The 18,770-nt window shown below is 41.8% G+C and overlaps 1 protein-coding gene across 6 annotated transcripts in view; it reads right to left on the reverse strand.

Annotated features, from left to right (window-relative positions):
• The window catches only part of ctnnd2a (catenin (cadherin-associated protein), delta 2a), a 292,727-nt gene that overhangs the window by 20,867 nt on the left and 253,090 nt on the right, over positions 1-18,770 (reverse strand). For all 6 annotated transcript variants that reach the window (XM_086191968.1, XM_086191964.1, XM_086191967.1 and 3 more), the window contains exons 20-21: positions 9,068-9,317; positions 5,077-5,161 (exon numbers count right to left, since the gene is read on the reverse strand). In XM_086191968.1, coding sequence (XP_086048094.1) covers positions 5,077-5,161; positions 9,068-9,317 — 335 coding nt within the window. The remainder of the gene's footprint in view (positions 1-5,076; positions 5,162-9,067; positions 9,318-18,770) is intronic.

The raw sequence follows: 18,770 nt of genomic DNA on the forward strand, positions 1-18,770 counted from the left end.
TGCTGTTCCATCGTGTAAAATTCTTGTCTTGAAGCCCTGATTTTTGTTGTTTCAAAAAAGTGTGGCCATCAATCTTGGAAAGCACATTGTTTCCTTTCTTTGATACCTGTCTTTATCAAATCATAGTCTGGAAAAAAAACAGTCTTTGGAGACAAAAACATTATCAAAGAAAAAAAAAGGGAAAAAGAAAAGGGTGTGCTTGGCTGCTATGTGAAGCCAATGTCCTTCATGTCTGATCGTTGGAGTGTTATGCCATTCAGTGGAGTGTAACGCTTTCCAGTGGCAATGATTAGAGAAGTGTGAAGCAGATGAGGCTCCAAGGGGCCTTAAGGGGATACTTTTTCTGTGCAGTACTGCGATGAGAGGATGACGAATGAGGAGAGAGACACAGTTGTCAGGATGAGGCGAGGACAGAATGACGCCATGGGGGACGGCCTGTCCTGAAGTGACTGCAGCAACAATGAAAAATCTTTGGCTCTTCTAAGTCGACATCAGCGTCTCAGATTCAGGTCTACGAGGTTAGATATGAAGTAAAGTAAAGTATATAAAATGCTATTTGGTGAAGGTTTTTTTCTTGACATGTGACATGACTCAATCACGACTTTTTAGTTTGATCCGCATCATAAAAGTGTTGTGAAAGGTCTGACCTGAAGAGGCGGTCTCTGGCTGGATCAAACTGAACCTTGACGCAATTTGAAAACACATTTTGGAGGTTTAGGACAGGAAGATGAAGATTTGTTCACCCATTAAACAAGAGAGGCGGTAAAACAAAAACAAATTGAGTGTCACGTGGAAATGGTTAGGAGACAAACAATTTTACTGCACAGAAAGAATTCCTTAATTTTTCCCAGTTCAAACAGAAAGCACCTGATGAAGTGAAGACAGGAGGTAGATATGTTAAAAAAATGCAACTGTGGAACCATTCATCCCTAATCCATCCATTTTCTTATCCTGTTAAGGGTAGTGGGGGGGCTGGAGCCAATCCCAGCATCTACGGGCGAGAGGCGGGGTTCACCCTGGACAGGTCGCCAGTGCATCACAGGGCCAACACATAGAGACAGACAACCATTCACACTCACAGTCACACCTACAGTCAATTTAGAGTATCAATCAGCCTCGTCCCCTCTTGATGTCTTTGGACTGTGGGAGGAAGCTGGAGTACCAGAGAGAACCCACACAGGAACAGGGAGAACATGGAGACTCCACACAGAAAGATCCTGTGCTGGAGCCGGGACATGAACCCGGAACCTTCTTGCTGTGAGGCGACAGTGCTGACCACTGCACCACCGTGCAGCAAATGTGAAACCAAACCGACCAAATAATTACAGTGTCCCAAAATATGAACCGTGATTCGAAACTGGATGTGGCAATTTATGAAAACCCCATTTGTCAAAGTTTCACATGTAACATCATCATCTTTCTTAATCAGCACATGAGAAGACGACTGGCTCAACCTGGTATGATTAGGCTAAGGCTAAGACGCAGTCATGGGCGTAGCGACGACACTTTCTACTCATTCAACTTGTTCGTACGTGCTTATTATTTGTGTATCTCAAGTACCATTTTCAGCATGTAGGCTGCTACAAGATTGCTGCCATTTCAGTTGAGAAGGAGACTTTGAAAATGGCAGCATGCATAAAGAGGAAGGGAGTGGTGGAACGAATGTAATCATGCAGTGGCAAGCTTATAACCACAAGGTTTCCCTGGTAGATTACTCTAACAACTTCCAAACAAAAGTGACATAACCTTAAGTAATGTGGTAATTACAAAACTCTTTCCTGTACGAAAATATTTTTTTTCTTCAGTGTTCTTGATGCTTCCCGTAAATCATGACAGTTGAAGGGGATGCACCGTGTGAGCGCCGCCCCTGAAAGTACTTTTTTTTTCAAGTTGTACAAACATTTACGTAATCAGTTTGAAGCATGACAGCTTTTCTTCTACTGTGGTTTAGTTGTTTTTTTTTTTTTAAATATATAGAATGTCAAGTTCTAGAAAATCCAAAAGAAAACTCCAGTATATCGTCAAATTTCATATTACAAGCTGAGTAACTTAAGTTTTCCTGCATGCCAACACATACATTGATTTTTCACACCTCCACACTGAAATGAAACTGAAAAGCCAAGGACACTTTCCTAGAATAGGTTTGTTAAGACTTTCCAACTTTCTAAATATCTCATAGAAACTCAAATCATCTCTGAAGATTTAGTGTGCTGAATGGTGGATAACCTTGCTCGCAAAATATTCATTCAACAACACTCAATACTGACAAATGAAAGGAGCAGAACTCTCATACTTTTAATCAACTTGTTAGGCACTGCACGTAATTGTCATATAAAAGGAAACCAAAAAAAGAGAAAAAAAACAGGATTTCATAGATTGTGTGTGCAGCTGACACACACGACTCTGCTCCTCACACACACACACCCTTGTACTTATATCTTTATGAGGACTTTCATAGACGTAATACATTCCCTGACCCTAACCTTGACCCTAAACCTAACCAGAACCTAATCAAAACCTTGAAACTAAAACCAAGTCTTGACCCTCAAACGGCCCTTTGAAGATGTGACGACCGGCTAAAATGTCCTCACTTTCCAAAAATGTCCTCACTCTGTTGGTTAAATGTGTATCTAGTCCTCAATATGTAGCAAGTACAAGAACACACACACACACACACACACACACACACACACACACACACACACACGCACACACATCATTTCTCCACACCATATCTGGTTCCTCATTTGTTTAATTATTGTGCACTTCAAGTTATCTTCTGTTAGATGGGCAACAGTTTCCTGTTTGCCGGCAGTGTCAGGACCTTTCAATCTCATGATGAGCTAAAGAATGAATGGTATTGATGTCAACGTGTGTGTGTGTGTGTGTGGGGGGGGGGGGGGGTTGAGTGTGTGTGTGTGTGTACACATTCAAGAAAGACCCCAAAAACAATCGGCTGGAGACTAACAAAGTTATTGATCCTCGTGCCTCTGTAAACACTTCTGCTCAGCTGCGATGTTACCCAGCAGAAAGCCATTCTTCTTTTGTTTTGTGCTGGTTATGACTGGCCTCAAGCACATAGCTACATAGCTGCACAGCTACATAGCTGCACACCCACACACACACACGCACGCACACACACACACACACACACAAAGAAACACACAATAGCAAACACAGACGGATGGCAAATGAAAGGAACTACCAACATGAGGTGTCTTAATAAGACAAGTGGGAGACACCACAATGGCTTCTATACACCTCACACGCCTTTAAACTTAAGGGAGTGATGTCATTCTTCCGAACATATTCCTGGTGTCACATCAATTTCATCTCGTCAGACCGATTGGCGACCTCTTTTGTTCAGATCTAATTGATCTACTATTGTTAAATATCTGGACTCATCCCTGTTAACTGCAGAAGACAGACACAAGAGTCTTAAAAAATAGAGGAGATGAATGTGTTTCGGTACCCGACCTCGCTCACAGGTACATGCCGGTCAACTGTCTTTTTCATATCCTATGTTTATTTGCCAATATGTGTGCCAACCTGTGTCCTGCTACTTATTAGTTCTTGGTTTTCATAGCCCTCTCTTTCCCCTCTTGTTTTGCCAGATTGTTGTTGTGCTTCTCCGACTCTAGTTGCGTATGGCTTTTGGACAAACCTTGGGTCTTCTTCACTCCTTGCAAGAATTGTTTGTCTCACTGCCAGAAAGTATAACTTTCTGAAGCTTTTTTGCCTGTCCCTGGTATGAAATGCTCACCAAACTTCCTGCGCACACACACACGGAAGGAAACTATACGGACTGCTGAATAAATACAGTGTGATAACACTGATGTGTGGAAGAAGAGCTCCCTTAGTAATCACAAATTAACTTAATTCCCTGCCAGTCACCTCATCTATTTAATTGACAGTTCCTTTTTTTTTAAATTATAAAGCTGCTCTTACAATTCTTCAGTGCATATAAGCTCTGCCTACAGTGAAAAATATGAGCCAAACTGACTTCAGAGTTGGCCTGAATTCCAGCTTCCCCAGGCGCCGTTTGACGTGTAGCGACCAGGAGGCGCAATGACCGATCCCAGCCAGACAAACTGCTCCTGGCCAGCCGCCTGATGTCCGGTTGAATTTTAGACATATCTGAAATTTTAGTTGGGCGTCATCATGCTCCCGCACAGTAGAAACAAGCCGTTCCCCTGAACTTCAGCGCCTGTTATCTCATTCCACTGAGCGGCAGACAGCATCTCAGAGAGCTCATAGGAGGCTCGTTGGTTGAGCTGTGGCAACATCATACACGTCTGCTTGATGTGTCTTCCTACTCCGATCACAAGAGAAATGCTGGCTTCAACAACAGCTTATTCAACATTAACAAATTCTTCCTTTTCATCATCATCAAGGCAAAAAAACAACCCTTGGGGCTTTAAAGTGAAGCTTCACTAAAAATTATCAGTTGCGATGCAAACTACTCAGACAGTCGAGTTGGAATGAAACATTGCTAAAATCTTCCAGTTTTGATGGATTGAATCCCGTTGTTTTTTTCAAAAGCCCGTTACTTCTTTTACTCATTCACAAAAAAATAACATTAACGCCTAAATTTGGGCCTGTGTCAAGTAAAGCTATTTTCCTGAAGCCAGTGCACCTTTTAATTTTTGGGGGGAACTGAAAAGCTAAAGAACTTCAGCGAAGGGGGAGAACAACATCAGCGACGATGAACTACATTTGGGCATCCAAACATTATAACACAACTTGCTTGTGAGTTATCTTTACACCGGTAACTTTCATATATGCTGTTTCACTCACTCCCGTCACCGATGGAAGTGGTGCCTGATTCTAGACCAGCAAAGAACCCGACCAAAGTACACCGTAATGTAACATGTAAAACTGAATGTGTCTTGCATGTAGAATTCAAAAGCAGCTGCTACCAACAAAAAGGTCTCAGTAGCTGTGTGTTGGCCTGCATCAGTGACAACAGCAATAAACATTGTGGTTGCTAACTCTCCATCAGCTTATCGGGGAGGTTGTCAGACATGTGCTGCACAGAGGCTGTGAGTGAGGAGCGAGCATGTTAAGATACCGTACCTTCTTGTAGAGCGAGCGCAGGTCTCTGTACTGCCACATACTGCTGAGGACTTGAGAAGCTGCTTTTACCACCTTTGCCGAGTATCTGAGAGGAGATAAAGACACACAGTTATTTCTCTCGAAACCCATTCCTGGTGATAATGTTGCCAAGTTATTTTGTAACCTGTCTTTAGCTACACAAGATGCGCGCAGGCCGCTTGCACTTGAGATTGTTTTAGAAATAAGACAGATATCGCTCTGTTCAGCAGAGAACGGTTATCCCCCCCACCCACCAAAGCCGTATGTCTGGATGAGTTTAAAATGACCCTCTCTGCCATGCTAATGGTCACATCCTCGCCACTTGGCTGAAAAATGAGCCTAGTGAGAGACCATTCATAATACGTGCCCTTCGCACAGCAAGAGAGGGCAGCAGAGCAGACACTCATCTTCCATTTGTCCACAAAATGTAGAAAAATCCTCGTGACAAGAGTCAGGAAACCACTGAACCAACTTAAAATGTATCATAGGAAAATATTTGCTGCTGTATGTTGATTGGTATGGTCAAATAATGACACAGATAAATATTTTGCTAACAGCTCTTCATTGACACCGGTAGCAGCCATAAATGATGACCCACTGCATGTCTGCTCGAATAATTCCCAGCCTCTTGAGAAGGACCGGTTGTTGGAAAATCAACTAGAATTTTGGGAACTGTCATACCTACTATTTGCCTGTTCTGATATTGTATGAGAGAAATATATTTGATATTTAGAATGAAAAGGAGAGGTATTTCACTTCAGCTCCAGCTCCTTAAACAAACAGTGGTTATTTATGGCTGTACAGTAACAGGCATTTTCCTTTTCAGAGCATATCATTTTGGGATTGTGTCAGACGGCAGGGCTGATAAAGAGCTTTCATCCTCAGCGCACCTATCCTGAGAGGAAGAAGATATGTGGCCTTTTAGCAGCTAACCCTCCTCCCTGCAAAATCTGCACACATGGAGGTTTCTTCCGGCATCTCATCCCTCTGTAATGATACAGTACTTTGAGCACAGTTCCTTCAATAGGCAGAATCTCTCCCCATAACAACAACACAACTTTGACCTCTTTGATTGATGACACTCATGGCAACCTCTGACCTGCTGGTTGCCATAGCAGCAAGGAAGAACACCCCGCTCGGTCTCCCAAGGCGACAGGAGATATGTCGCCTGTTCTCGAGATGTCTTTGTGGATGAATGGTCACAGGGAAGAATATGAATGACGCGTGTGTGGCCACATTAAGAATCTGTATCTCCTGGCCCCTCAGTTTTAGATCTACTGTGGTTATGTAGTTCGGCTTGTCCACAGTGTGGTATTGATCTTACATATGTGTTAGAAACCAAAATATTTGATTTGGCCTGTTAAAGAATTTCCATTTTTATCCCAGCCTTGAAATGCGCAACATCTTTATAATCCATTAATCACTTTCTCGGTCAAAAACTGTGCAGGTCATCTGGTCTACTGTCTTGTGGCGTGCTTTTCAATAAACATATTCTCGGATTCATAGCAGCATCGTCTGAGATTAGCACCTGAACCCAATTTGGGACTCTTCAGGTAAATTTTAAAGAAAATTATTTTCGTGTTTAAAGCCTGTATTCATTATATAGAATGGTGCACGAATGAGCCCTAAAACCCAGAAGTAAGTTAACGTGATTGAACGTCGGGTTTTCTTGTCTCTACTGTAAGTCAGTGGGGTTTTCAATGAAATGCCTGAAATAAAGTCTGGTTCATAACGTAGCTTAAGATAGTTTTGTTCAACCAAATAAAGCTTTTTGCGTCTTAAAAAAAATAGCGATCGCTAACAAGTGGCTCAACGTGACAACAACGGTTGTCACTGACAATGTTACCAATAACAGAGGAATTATGACGCTTAGTTGTGGTGACATTGAAGTTGTGTTGTGGGATTTGTGTATAACCTAAAGTTACTTTTGTACTACGTCACTGTCTCGACAAAAAAAGTGGGGTTCATTCGTGAAGGTGATCTTGCTGAAAAAAAAAGCAAAAAACGTGAAAGTCTCAAACACTTGTTCACCACAGAGTTTACTTTCAACAGTGATCCAAAATCCAATGAATACTTCACCTCAGCAATTGAACCCGTGGTTATGTGAACTAACAGGTTGGTCTACAAAAACACATCATCCCCTCCTCAGTCTATTCTCTTTTATCTATGTATGTAAAGATGAGGGACAAAAAATAAACCAAAGCCTTAATCAGGTGTGGGTCACAATGGGGACCCTTCGTACTTTGCAGATGAATTCCAGTTCATTCATATTAGGTCTCATTGAGTTCGATAAATTGAGGTAGTACCTTCTAAAAATTACAATCTTCTTCCTTTTCTGCCTTGGTCTTTTGAAACAAATGTTGTAGTTACAAGGTGGTTCAGAAATTCAGCTACTGCTCTTGTACTCTGTTTTTCTTGAGATTTTTTTCTTTGTCTGGCTATCATCCCCCTCCTGACCTCTCAACAGGGAGGTTTCCAATGATTTGCGAGTTTAGAGGTAGAGACAATTTTTTAATCTCATTTTGGTGGTCGCAAACGGCAGATAAAAACAGATAAAAAGCCTGATTTAGCTTCAGTTTAATATTATAAAATTATTATATGTTAAAAACAATATTAATAGGCCAATGAGAAAGCAGATGAAAAGCAGACTGCTGCTTACTGTGGCATTCACTCCTCTACGCTCCCTCGGTGACAGCTGCTCAGACAGGGAGGCGGTGACACACGCGCTTTGGTGCTGACACACATGACCGATTTGGGTTTTGTAGCGAACAGGGAAAAGAGCGACTTGACTCAGAGGCAGAAAATATCCTTTCTGGATCTGTTGTTGGATTCCCTCATCTTGTGAGCTGTGAGAGTAGAAACATTCAGGTGCACTCCAGGGCATTCCGTGATAGGCAAACAGGTCACGTATGTCTGAATCTCAGGCTGTTGGGCCTGATGGCATCAGCATGGTGAGTGGTTGGATAGGCTGTACGCGAGAGATTTTCAGCCTTGAGTGGTGTCTCCTGGACTCGATTTTGTGGGCCATTGCAAGGTCTCGGTGTCATGCGCCCACACGCTGTGCAGCTGTCTGTCCTGATGGAAGGTGTGAATATTTATCATGAGTCCGAATTTTCTCAGTCCTTCATTTCTAATGTTAGAGCATACGTGTGCACCTTGTGTGCTCAGCGGTTGTAGTGGGACAATCGCCAACGAAAGATGAAAACAAAAACAACTGCTGCCATTTTCATCAGAGAATCTCTATATCTGTATATATTTACATAAAATAAACTGAGAATAAAAGGAATCTGAAATGAAAAAGTTCAAAGGTGGGACGTCCCCTCACTTGAAATCTTGTTCTGTCACTGGAAGGTTGAGATGCTATTATTTAATTGACTGCCTAATTATTCCTCCTACAGCCACTACAGGGCTCTGTAAAACAGCAGGGGTTTTTGTCTGACCAGGTAGGTTCCAATAATTTACAGAAAAGTCATTTCAATTCAATTCACTTTAATTTGATCATATCAAAATCAATGTACACTAAATGTCTTGATATCCACAAATGTAATTTGCACCTCTGTTAAGGTTTTATGGCTGTTCGTCTCTGCAACAACATTCTGGAAACCTGTGGGACTGATAGCCATGAAACTTGACTTGGACATCTCCATTAATTCTTCAGGAGATATTTCAGGAACCGTCTAGTTACTTTTGTTTTGAGGCCAATGAAATAATCACATGGACATTTGTGTTATTCCCACAACAACCAAATGTACAATCAAGTAGTATCTGATGACCACTTTTACCCTGCGAGACACTCCAATTAGTTTGAAGGTTTCCAAAAATAAAAATCTCATTTGTAGCTTCATAATACAATGACGCACGACACAGCTAGAATTTGATGTGACAGAGCAGCAAAAGTGTTTTCTCTAAACAAGCAAAATCAACAAAATGCCCCCAGTTTTGCATCACACTCTCAGAACTTTTGCCCACTCACTTGTCTCCCTTGCTGCGAGCGATGCCGATGAGTTTTTCAATGCCACCGGCATCACGAAGGGCTTTAGCGTTCTCCATGTTCTTGGTGATGACTTCATGCAGAGCGCAGCAGATGGCAGTTACCGTGTCATCTGACATGGCCTTGCTGGGAGGGCCTGTGGTCCCAGTGGTCCCACTGCTGGTGGCATTATTGTGGCTGCTGCTAATGCTACCCGGTAACCGATGGATCAAATCTCTCATGGCGTATTTACCTTTGGGGAAGAGAGAGAGAAAAGAAATAGGAGAATAATTATTCATCCAAATGGATTGTGTATTGGCAACTTTGCTGCAAATATGAATAGTTGAATAGTTCTAAACAAAACAAAAAAAACCCTGGATGGATTTTTGAGCATAATAGAAAGAGTGGAAATCTGAACCACTGAATGGAGCTTTAACAAAATGAACAGGGTTTTACGTTCATGTGTGTAAGCATTTGAAAGCCTCCAAGTTATAAAACAATTACAAACTTCTACTCTTTAGTCCAAACATCACGTACAGTTGGGCTGGTCCATATTGCGGTATGAGAAAGTACAATGGAAATACACACTCATGCACACTCGGAGACATCCTGAGAATCCAATAACAGGGGTGGTATTTCAGTGAAAAGGCTGGCATATGAAGAGAAATGAAAAAGAAGGACAAAGACCGGAGGAAATGGAAGCAGCAGAGAGAGGGAGAGAGACAGAGAGATGGAGGGAGGGAGAAAGAGAGAGTAATTAAGTAGTGATGCTGTCAGATAGGAAACTCATAAATCCAGCCAGAGATGACACTATATACATATATTTTTGCAATAATATGTGTAAATACTATAAACGCCCCCTTCCACAAAGCACAGCTTAAGACCCATCTTCCATATTGGCTCTCAAACATCTCGACTACTTTTTTTGGTGTTTTTCCTTGTAAGGCATCCTTGGGCTTCTAGAGATGGTGCTATATAAATCTGAATCAATATTAAAAGGAGAGCTGCACGGTGGTGCAGCGGTTAGCACTGTGGCCTCACAGCAAGAAGGTTCCGAGTTCGAGTCCCGGCTCGGGCACGGGATCTTTCTGTGTGGAGTTTGCATGTTCTCCCCGTGTCTGCGTGGGTTCTCTCTGGTACTCCGACTTCTTCCCACCATCCAAAAACATGCAATTGGGGACGAGGCTGATTGATACTCTAAATTGACCGTAGGTGTGACTGTGAGTGTGAATGGTTGTTCGTCTCTCTATGTTGGCCCTGCGATGGACTGGCGACCTGTCCAGGGTGAACCCCGCCTCTCGCCCGTTGACGCTGGGATAGGCTCCAGCCCCCACGCGACCCTTAATGTGTAGGAATAAGCGGAAGATGACGATGGATGGATATTAAAACGAGAATGTCTTTCATGTCATTGCGAATAGGTTCAATGAAATTGAAGCTCTGTATTTCAACCATCCTCTAAGCAACAGTGAGCAGCATTTGGCCTTTCAAAGTGGGCAAACACTATGATTCTTTTTGCATGTTCTGTTTTTTTTGGGCATGTTTGAGAAGCGTATCGATCACCCCAATGTTGTTTTAAACTGGGGCTGAGTACTAGCGAGGACATCACGATGCAATGCCTGTCACAATACATGGGACACAAATAGGATTTTATCATGATATGAAATAAAATATTCCAACACTCAACATAATTTCCTGAAAATCTCTAATAGTATTAACATCACACTTTTTCAATGTAAGTCATTCTCCCTGGTTTGTCTTTAAAACCAAAGTGCACCCAAACTTCAGCTTTCCAAGCTGTAGCGCTGCTGCAGCGTTGTCTGCTGTGACGGTCCATCTCCCAAGTGACACAGCAGCAGGTGCATGGAGGAGATGGGAAGCCATGACATCAACAGGAGTGTAGGATTTTTTTTTTAATGCATCAATGTGAGGTAAATATAAATATTGTGAAAAAAAAAAATCCCATTTCATCCTAAACCACAAACAGCCTATCCTATCCCAGCAGCCTTCAGGTGAGAGGTGGGGTTCACCCTGGACAGGTCACCAGTCCATCACAGGACCAACACATAGAGACAGACAACCATTCACTCTCACAGTCACACCTACAGTCAATTTAGACTAGATCAATCAGCCTCGTCCTCTCTTGATGTCTTTGGACTGTGGGAGGAAGCTGGAGTACCAGAGAGAACCCACACAGGAACAGGGAGAACAAGCAGACTCCACACAGAAAGATCCTGTGCCCGAGGCGGGACTCGAACCCGGAACCTTCTTGCTATGAGGCGACAGTGCTGACCACTGCACCACCGTGCTGCTTGGATGATTCAAGTTTCCCAAGTCCTCTAACATAATTGTAAACTGAATATATCTGGACTTCAGATTTTTTACCGGATAAAACACTAAATGCCAATGACATGAGCTCAGGTTCTGTGAAATATTACTCACGATCACACCAACAGAAAAATAATTAGAATTGAATCCCAAGTCCAAAGCTTTATTTCCTACAGGATTTCTGAGTCAACTACGCACAGCGGAGTCTCGAAGAGGGGCCAAAAAAGCAAATAAGTAGAACACAATTGACCAGGGAGGGATTCAGCAGATGAGTCACGTCTGTGCAGACTGAGGTGACTCATGATAGAATAGAAGTAGTTGTCAAGAAACAGCTTGACCACCGGGAGGCCCGTCTATTACATCCAAATTATCTTGAGATCCTGGAACATGACCCACAGTCATGTCTCAGGTAAAGAGCCATCGATTTGGATGGATAGGTGATTTCTGAATGAGGAATGTGAAAAAGCCACTCAATAAAACCACTCGGACGAGCCCTCATACCCCACTAAAAGGCTGACTTCAATCAACCGAGCATCTCTACAACAATGATTCAGTCCAACCCTCAGTAACATGCTTTTCTAGGAGTGACAAATCGCACCATTTAAAACACGGAGTGCATGCCAGATTGTGTGTGTAAACACAGTGCAGCTGCTCTTTAGACACTCTGAGTCATTGTCCGTTGCTAAATTTATGGACAGAAATGCAGGATCAGGTATGAAAAGGCAGATGAAAAACAGGTACTTAGGCTGTAAGTGTTAACTCTGCTGACGTTTCATCCTCGAGTGGACAATTACATCCTCTCGAGCTGCACAGAAAACAAAGGCCCAAATACTGCAATTGTGCAACATGTTTGGGTTCTGATGGTTACAAAATAATATTTCTTGAATCAAAAAACAAAACAGCAATAGAGTTGAACTACCAAATACTTCGATCAATTTTGTCTGCCAGTCTACTCTTTTAATGGTGCTGTTTTGAATGTACTGACAACAAAAATAAGTGTACATTAACAGCAGTTCATTGCTGCTAAAAGCATGAGGCAGTAGGTTTGCTTGTCCTAGTCGGCGGTTAGTTTGTCCAAGCCGATGGTTTGTTCGTCTAACCAGTGGTTTGTGCGCCCTAGCCGGCAGTTAGCTTGTTCTAGCCAGTATTTTGCTTGTCCTTGGCAATGGTTAGCTTGTCCTTGCCAGCATTTTGCTTTTCCTTGGCAATGGTTAGCTTGTTCTTGCCAGCATTTAGTTTGTCCTAGCTGGTCGTTCGCTCACCCGAGCTGGTGGTTAGCTTGTCCTAGCTGGAGTTTAGCATGTTAGCATGTCCTAACTGGTGTTTACTTTGTCCTAGCCAGAGTTTAGCATGTCCTAACTGGTGTTTATCTTGTCCTAGCTGGAGTTTAGCATGTCCTTACTGGTGTTTATCTTGTCCTAGCCAGAGTTTAGTATGTCCTAACTGGTGTTTACCTTGTCCTAGCCGGAGTTCAGTATGTCCTAACTGGTGTTTACCTTGTCCTAGCCGGAGTTTAGCATGTGCTTGCATGGCGATTATTTCTGCAGGTGACTGCAGAGCTGGGTGGGGGTGGTCCTGTTGTCAGGGCTGGGGGGAGTGTATGCTTCTTGTTCTCTGTGAGTGCAGGAGAGGTCTGATTTGAAAATTTTTTATTTGAAGCTACAACAAACAATGCTGTTTGCCCGATAAACTTATGAGGTTGAATTCCACCAAACTTCATGGAGTTTAGCATTGGTTAAAGAAGAACTCATTCAGTTTTGGGGTGGATCCATTAACAGAGCAGAAAAATGGCATCCTCATGCATTGAGGTTTGGCTGAGATGAAGGAGGTGCGCTCTCTCTGAGTGTCCTCTAGTTCTTCAAATCTTCACTTTTTCATCATTCACTCTTTTTGCCCCACTTCTCAACGATGCTGAATGTTTTTCCCAGACCAATTAATCACTGTGATATCCAAGGAGCCCTCACAGGGCGGTCGCAAATCCGTCGCTTATTATAATTCTAATAAGTCTAAAGTGGTCTGGGGATAAAACAATACACAGAGGGGGAAATCAGACGGTGCCATCAACCTCCACAATATAAGGGAACACACATGCACACAATAAAACATATGCCCTTGTGCTAGAAACATTGTTGTAATACACTACTGAATTCAGAAATGCACACATGCACACTGACATGAACGCCACACACACACACACACACACACACACACACACACACACACACACACACACACACACACTCTCTTTCTATGAGGATGCAGTTAATTGGCCGGGTGTTATCTCTGGCTGGCAGGATGAACGGAGGTTAAGCGGTCATTGTCTTTCAGCTGTGAGGACAAAGTTGGGCTGCATTCATTATTTGACTGACTTGAATTAGAGCGATTCATTTACCGATGACTGCCTTTATTTGATGAATTTCTGTGTGAGTGACTGAGTGATTTAATGACTGCATGACTAAGTTAGTGCCTGGCTAATTTACTGCCTGCCAGATAATTTACTGTGTGGATGACTGACAATTTATTGACTGACTGACTGATTGAGTAAGTGATTAATTTATCAGCTGACTGGCTGTTGGGAGTCCGGTAATCACAGAAGTAGGGTACGCAGTGTAAACAAACCGCAGGGAAACTATTTACGCTACATCTGTGAATGTGTGTTTTCTGATTACAGATGGATGCTTTGATAAAGTGCTGTCTGTCAGCATATCTTTAAAATATGCTTAAAAGTGTGTGAATGAATGTGTCTATCACTATCAGTCACAGCAACATGAACGTACTGAGGGCAATGGTCCCCAAGACAGAAAAAAAAATTCTTATTTGAGCATAGCAAAAAAAAAAATTGATGATACAAGAGGCTGCATAACTTGTTCTCTAAATTTAATTAATTTGTAGCCACAAAATATAACTTGTTCCCTATACTGAATTATTTTGAGGCAAAGATATATAGACTGTTCCCTCAAATAAGTCATTTTTTTAGATTATTGAGGAAGTTCTATGTTTTTATATCTAGTGACCTCAAAATGATGAATTTGACAAAAACAAATCACATCCTAAAATACCTCCTAAACACCTACAAAACAAAAATAACTCGCAAACAAACATGTATTTTTCAACAAGTATTCTGATCCTTATATATACATGTATGATGTAATGTGCAATTATATTATAAGCAGTATACAGTAGCTGTAACTACAGTATAACTACAACAACATAATGCATTAATATAAAAGTGAGTCGGCCCGATTTGTTGTGTAGCAGTCATAGTGAAATGATGGTAATAATGCTTAACTGGCTGGTTACAGTCTGAGTTTAAAATAAGTCGAATTTAGTGATCATTACTCTGAGTAAGAGGGTAATTAGACTGCTTGATTTGTTTGATAGTCTGTGGTCATTTTATAGAGAATGTGTTTACAATTTGCTGACCTTCCCTTGATCCGTTGGGCATGCACTACAAAAACAAACAGTGGTCATGGCTACTGGCAAGTACCGCAGCTTGCTGGTTAGCTTAGCTTCGCTTGCAGAAGCTCACACCTCTGAAACAGTGCTTGTTTAACCGCTTACTTTAGACTGTAGAACCAGCAGTTAACCTCAACATGATTTGCAACATTGGCAACATCAGTCTGGTCACATCCCTGGTCAGCAGAGATTGCTAGCATGCTACATCTGCGTCCAGCTTCTGTTCACCAGACGCTCAGCGTTTACATCAAGCCCAGATTGCCAAACTTGTACCCAAATTGCCAAATTATCCTGAAATCCAACCTCCCTATGGCTCCTCTAGGGCTCAGTGGTTACATCGCTTGGACGGACCAAGAGAAGGTAGGGAAACACCACAACAGTCAGAAAAGGAATGAACAGTAAGAGAGATTTTGGCCTGCGCACACATGAGCGGATTCTGCAGCAAATGCAAAGCAAAACACCTCAAAAGCAAGTGAATCAAATGAAGAGGCCCTTGTTATTCCCAAACCTTGGAATAAGACACCTTGTTAGAGGAAGTTGCTGCCTCCTGATAATCACAGTGCTGGGAAGCATGAGTGAAAACTTGACAATCCAAATCTCACCTTAACATCCACATTGCTCATTACAGTATCTGGCTCGCTCTCTGTTTACTTTCTGGTTTTTGTTTTATTAAAAAAAAACAAAAAAACAACAGAGGTTGTTTTTTTGGTGTCTCCACTACATTTTATCAGCACAAACTGTATGTAAATTACTTCGTGCATTTATTTAATCATCTGAACAGGTGGACTGCATTATTAAAAAAAAAAACAATAACAACAACATGTATTCGCAATTATTTTGGTTATTGAGTTTGCAACGATGTGTGTTTTAGATCATTACTCTCATATTCATTGAAAAACTCAGTTAAATGATTCTGGGTGTTATTTTTTTCATGAGAACTGTATCGAACAAAGTTATCTGAAGTCTGACAACTCCGCAGCATCACAATATTTTATTTACAAAGGTATTTTAAATGTTCAACAAATATTATCTCTTGAAAATAGCAATATTCTGCAATGAAGCGATACATTTTGATCCATAGTGCAGACTGAGACTGAACTACTGCTCAAACATGAATTTAGCCAAGTAAAATCTGGCTTCTGTCCTTCATCCACTGTGATACCCAGAGAATCGCATTGATGAATTATAGATTCCTATAAATGAGAGGGACTTGATGCAGTTTCTTAAAGCCGATGCAAAATTTAACAAATTTAGAGAGGGAGTAGCTGCACTTTCCTGAAATCAATGCAAAATTTAACAAATTTAAAAGACTCATCCTTTTGATGTGTTCGTTATCTCGATGAGGACGTTACATGTTAAAAGACTGGATTTTAACTACCAGGAAAATTATCTCCCCTTCTCACAGAAATGAGGCATTTAGTTGACAAATGATTTTATTCAAGCAGAATCCAAGATGAGCACCGAATTCATGAACATCACATAACCTCAGAATAATCATGCGGTGATTGAAAAAATAAAATTTGAAGAGCACATTAAGGTGTTGTTTTTTTTTTAATGAGTGGGTGGTGACCTTTAAGCCCTCCTATGTTCCAACCAGCACCTTAACAATCACAGGTTGCAATTTCCCTTCTCCTCTTACATCTACGATCTCTGTCACTGAAATATGAGCTCCGCCGTGAACGTGTCCTCAAGGAGAGAGACAGGCTGATCACTGCATAGTCTAATGAACCTCTATTACACAGCTCCTCCAATACAGCCATCTTCACCTGGGGGCAGAGCCGCAAATGCATTCCTGTGCCGCATTCCTTTATGTGTCGCCAACTCCCACCGAGCAGGGCGTGCTTCATTGGGCCATAATGGCTGATTTGATTTAAAGAGATCCAATTACTTTCAACAATGGAGTGATTTGATTGTTTACTGACGGAAAAGAGAGAGTGTTATTGAAGTAAAATTGGAGGTAATTGTCTCAGGGAGATGTTGGGAAAGATGAAACGGCTTGATTGGTAGCGGTGAGAATGGTGGTTAATACACGGTTATCAGTGACTGGGTTTGGGTCCCTGAGGTGGGCCGCTGCAAGCTTGCTAAGCCTCTCTCGCTCCTTGTGCAATAAAAGCTTGACGCAATGGAAGCTTTGCACCTTAATAAAGGCATACATGTGTCTCAAAGCATGGACTCCTCAGCTCAGGACCCCCAACATAAAGGTGGCAAGGACCGGTGACTCACTATAGCTGGAGGGGATAGAAATGTACAAACATTACACACGTACGAGCTAATAGGCTTATCCATGCACGGACAAATGTGAACTGATTTGACATTAAACTATTTTACACTGTAGTATTTTGACTTTAGAAACAAATAAGATCTGCTTAATAATTTCTAAAATCTTTCTGAACCCTGGAAACCATCTCACATCCCCTTTGCGATCTGTGTTTGACCCCCACCTGAGGAACCCCTGTCTTAAAGGACTAATCTTATAGACCATAAGTAATAAATAGCATTAACACCCAGGTAGTGCAGTGGTCTATTGAGTCTGACAACACCGAGGGAGCTGGTTCAGGTCCCCGTGTCATCTCCAGCTTGGTTTGCCGTGTGTCCCGGTCACTGCACTAGCGCCTCCTCTGGTTGAGGGGTGCCAGTTCATGTGAAGCAGGAAGGCTATGGCTGACAGCGTTGATCTCCAGAGTGACCAAGATCCGGCTTCCATCGCCACTCACTGTATGGTGAATTGGCAATGTGTAATTGGCGAGAAAAACATTAAAAAAAAAAAGATATTTGATTTGTTTTCAAAAGAAGCCCTCAGTTAAAATTTGATTTGACATGAGTCAGCATATATTTGAAATGTAATACCACCTGTACACCTGGTGGTAAAATACATTTGAAAAAACGAGTGTGCAGTTTCCCTGGTGCGATTAAACATATACCAGTGTGTCACATCATCAGCGGAGGGCACCAAAATCAAAGCAACAGACTTTTTATGTTGTTGTTGTCTTGAAATCTAAAACTGAACATTTCCATCAACAAACATGTCTAAGATATCCTCCAACATCAGTGCCGTTGTTACGGGAGTTGGAGGGGCCATTTTACTGATTTCTTCCTTTATCAAAACAATAATAAAACAAATACCGCATGGTACTGGGTTCTGGATTATGAGTTCATCTGGAGAGTAGCCAGAAATACCTCAAACTATAAATCACACTTCCACTGCAGTGACTAATCATCCTCATCCCCAGACTAAAATTCATACCTCTGGCCTCAGGAGACAATCTGCAATGTAAGATGTGTATTCCTTTTCAGTGAATGAATAAACAGCTAAATAAATAAATAAATAAATAGAAGCAGTACTACGAGATGAAATGCAGCAGCTTTAAAGAGGTCAGAAATGGAGGTAAATTGTAAAGCGGCGAACTGCGGCTTCCCCGGTCTAAAATATTCTGCCTTCCTGTGCTTGCTGCTTTTCACCCCAGTTGTATCTCTCCCTCTGTGTCTCTCTTTGATGCCGGTGGGTGACAAGTTTACGGCATAAACTGCAAAAAGGGGAGAGAGAGTCATGGACGGATGGAAGGGTGTTCTCTCCCCCTGTGAGGAACCTATGGCTTCATGGAAGACCAGCTAGATTCATACATGAAAGGAGGACTGCTTGGAGAGATTCATAGATTCCCACCCATGCATATATGTTCACAAATTGGAGAAAATGGAGGTTTCCCATTGTGATTTTGGAAAATTTTAAATGCACAAGGTGTCATCAGTTCAGTAATTCCAAATTAAGATATTTGAAATGAAATAATGAGGTCATAACTGGGAAATATATATATATATATGATTTGTATACAAATGATTTGTCATTCTTGAGAGCTCTTTCTCTTATTTTAATATTTTTTTTGTCACAATACTGTACCAACTGTGTTTTCACCCGATGGCTAAGAGT

This window comes from Aulostomus chinensis, chromosome 21 (genome assembly GCF_037954235.1).
Source record: "Aulostomus chinensis isolate RoL2024-O1b breed Wild chromosome 21, RoL_Achi_v1.0, whole genome shotgun sequence".
In the NCBI taxonomy this organism is placed as follows: Eukaryota; Metazoa; Chordata; class Actinopteri; order Syngnathiformes; family Aulostomidae; genus Aulostomus; species Aulostomus chinensis.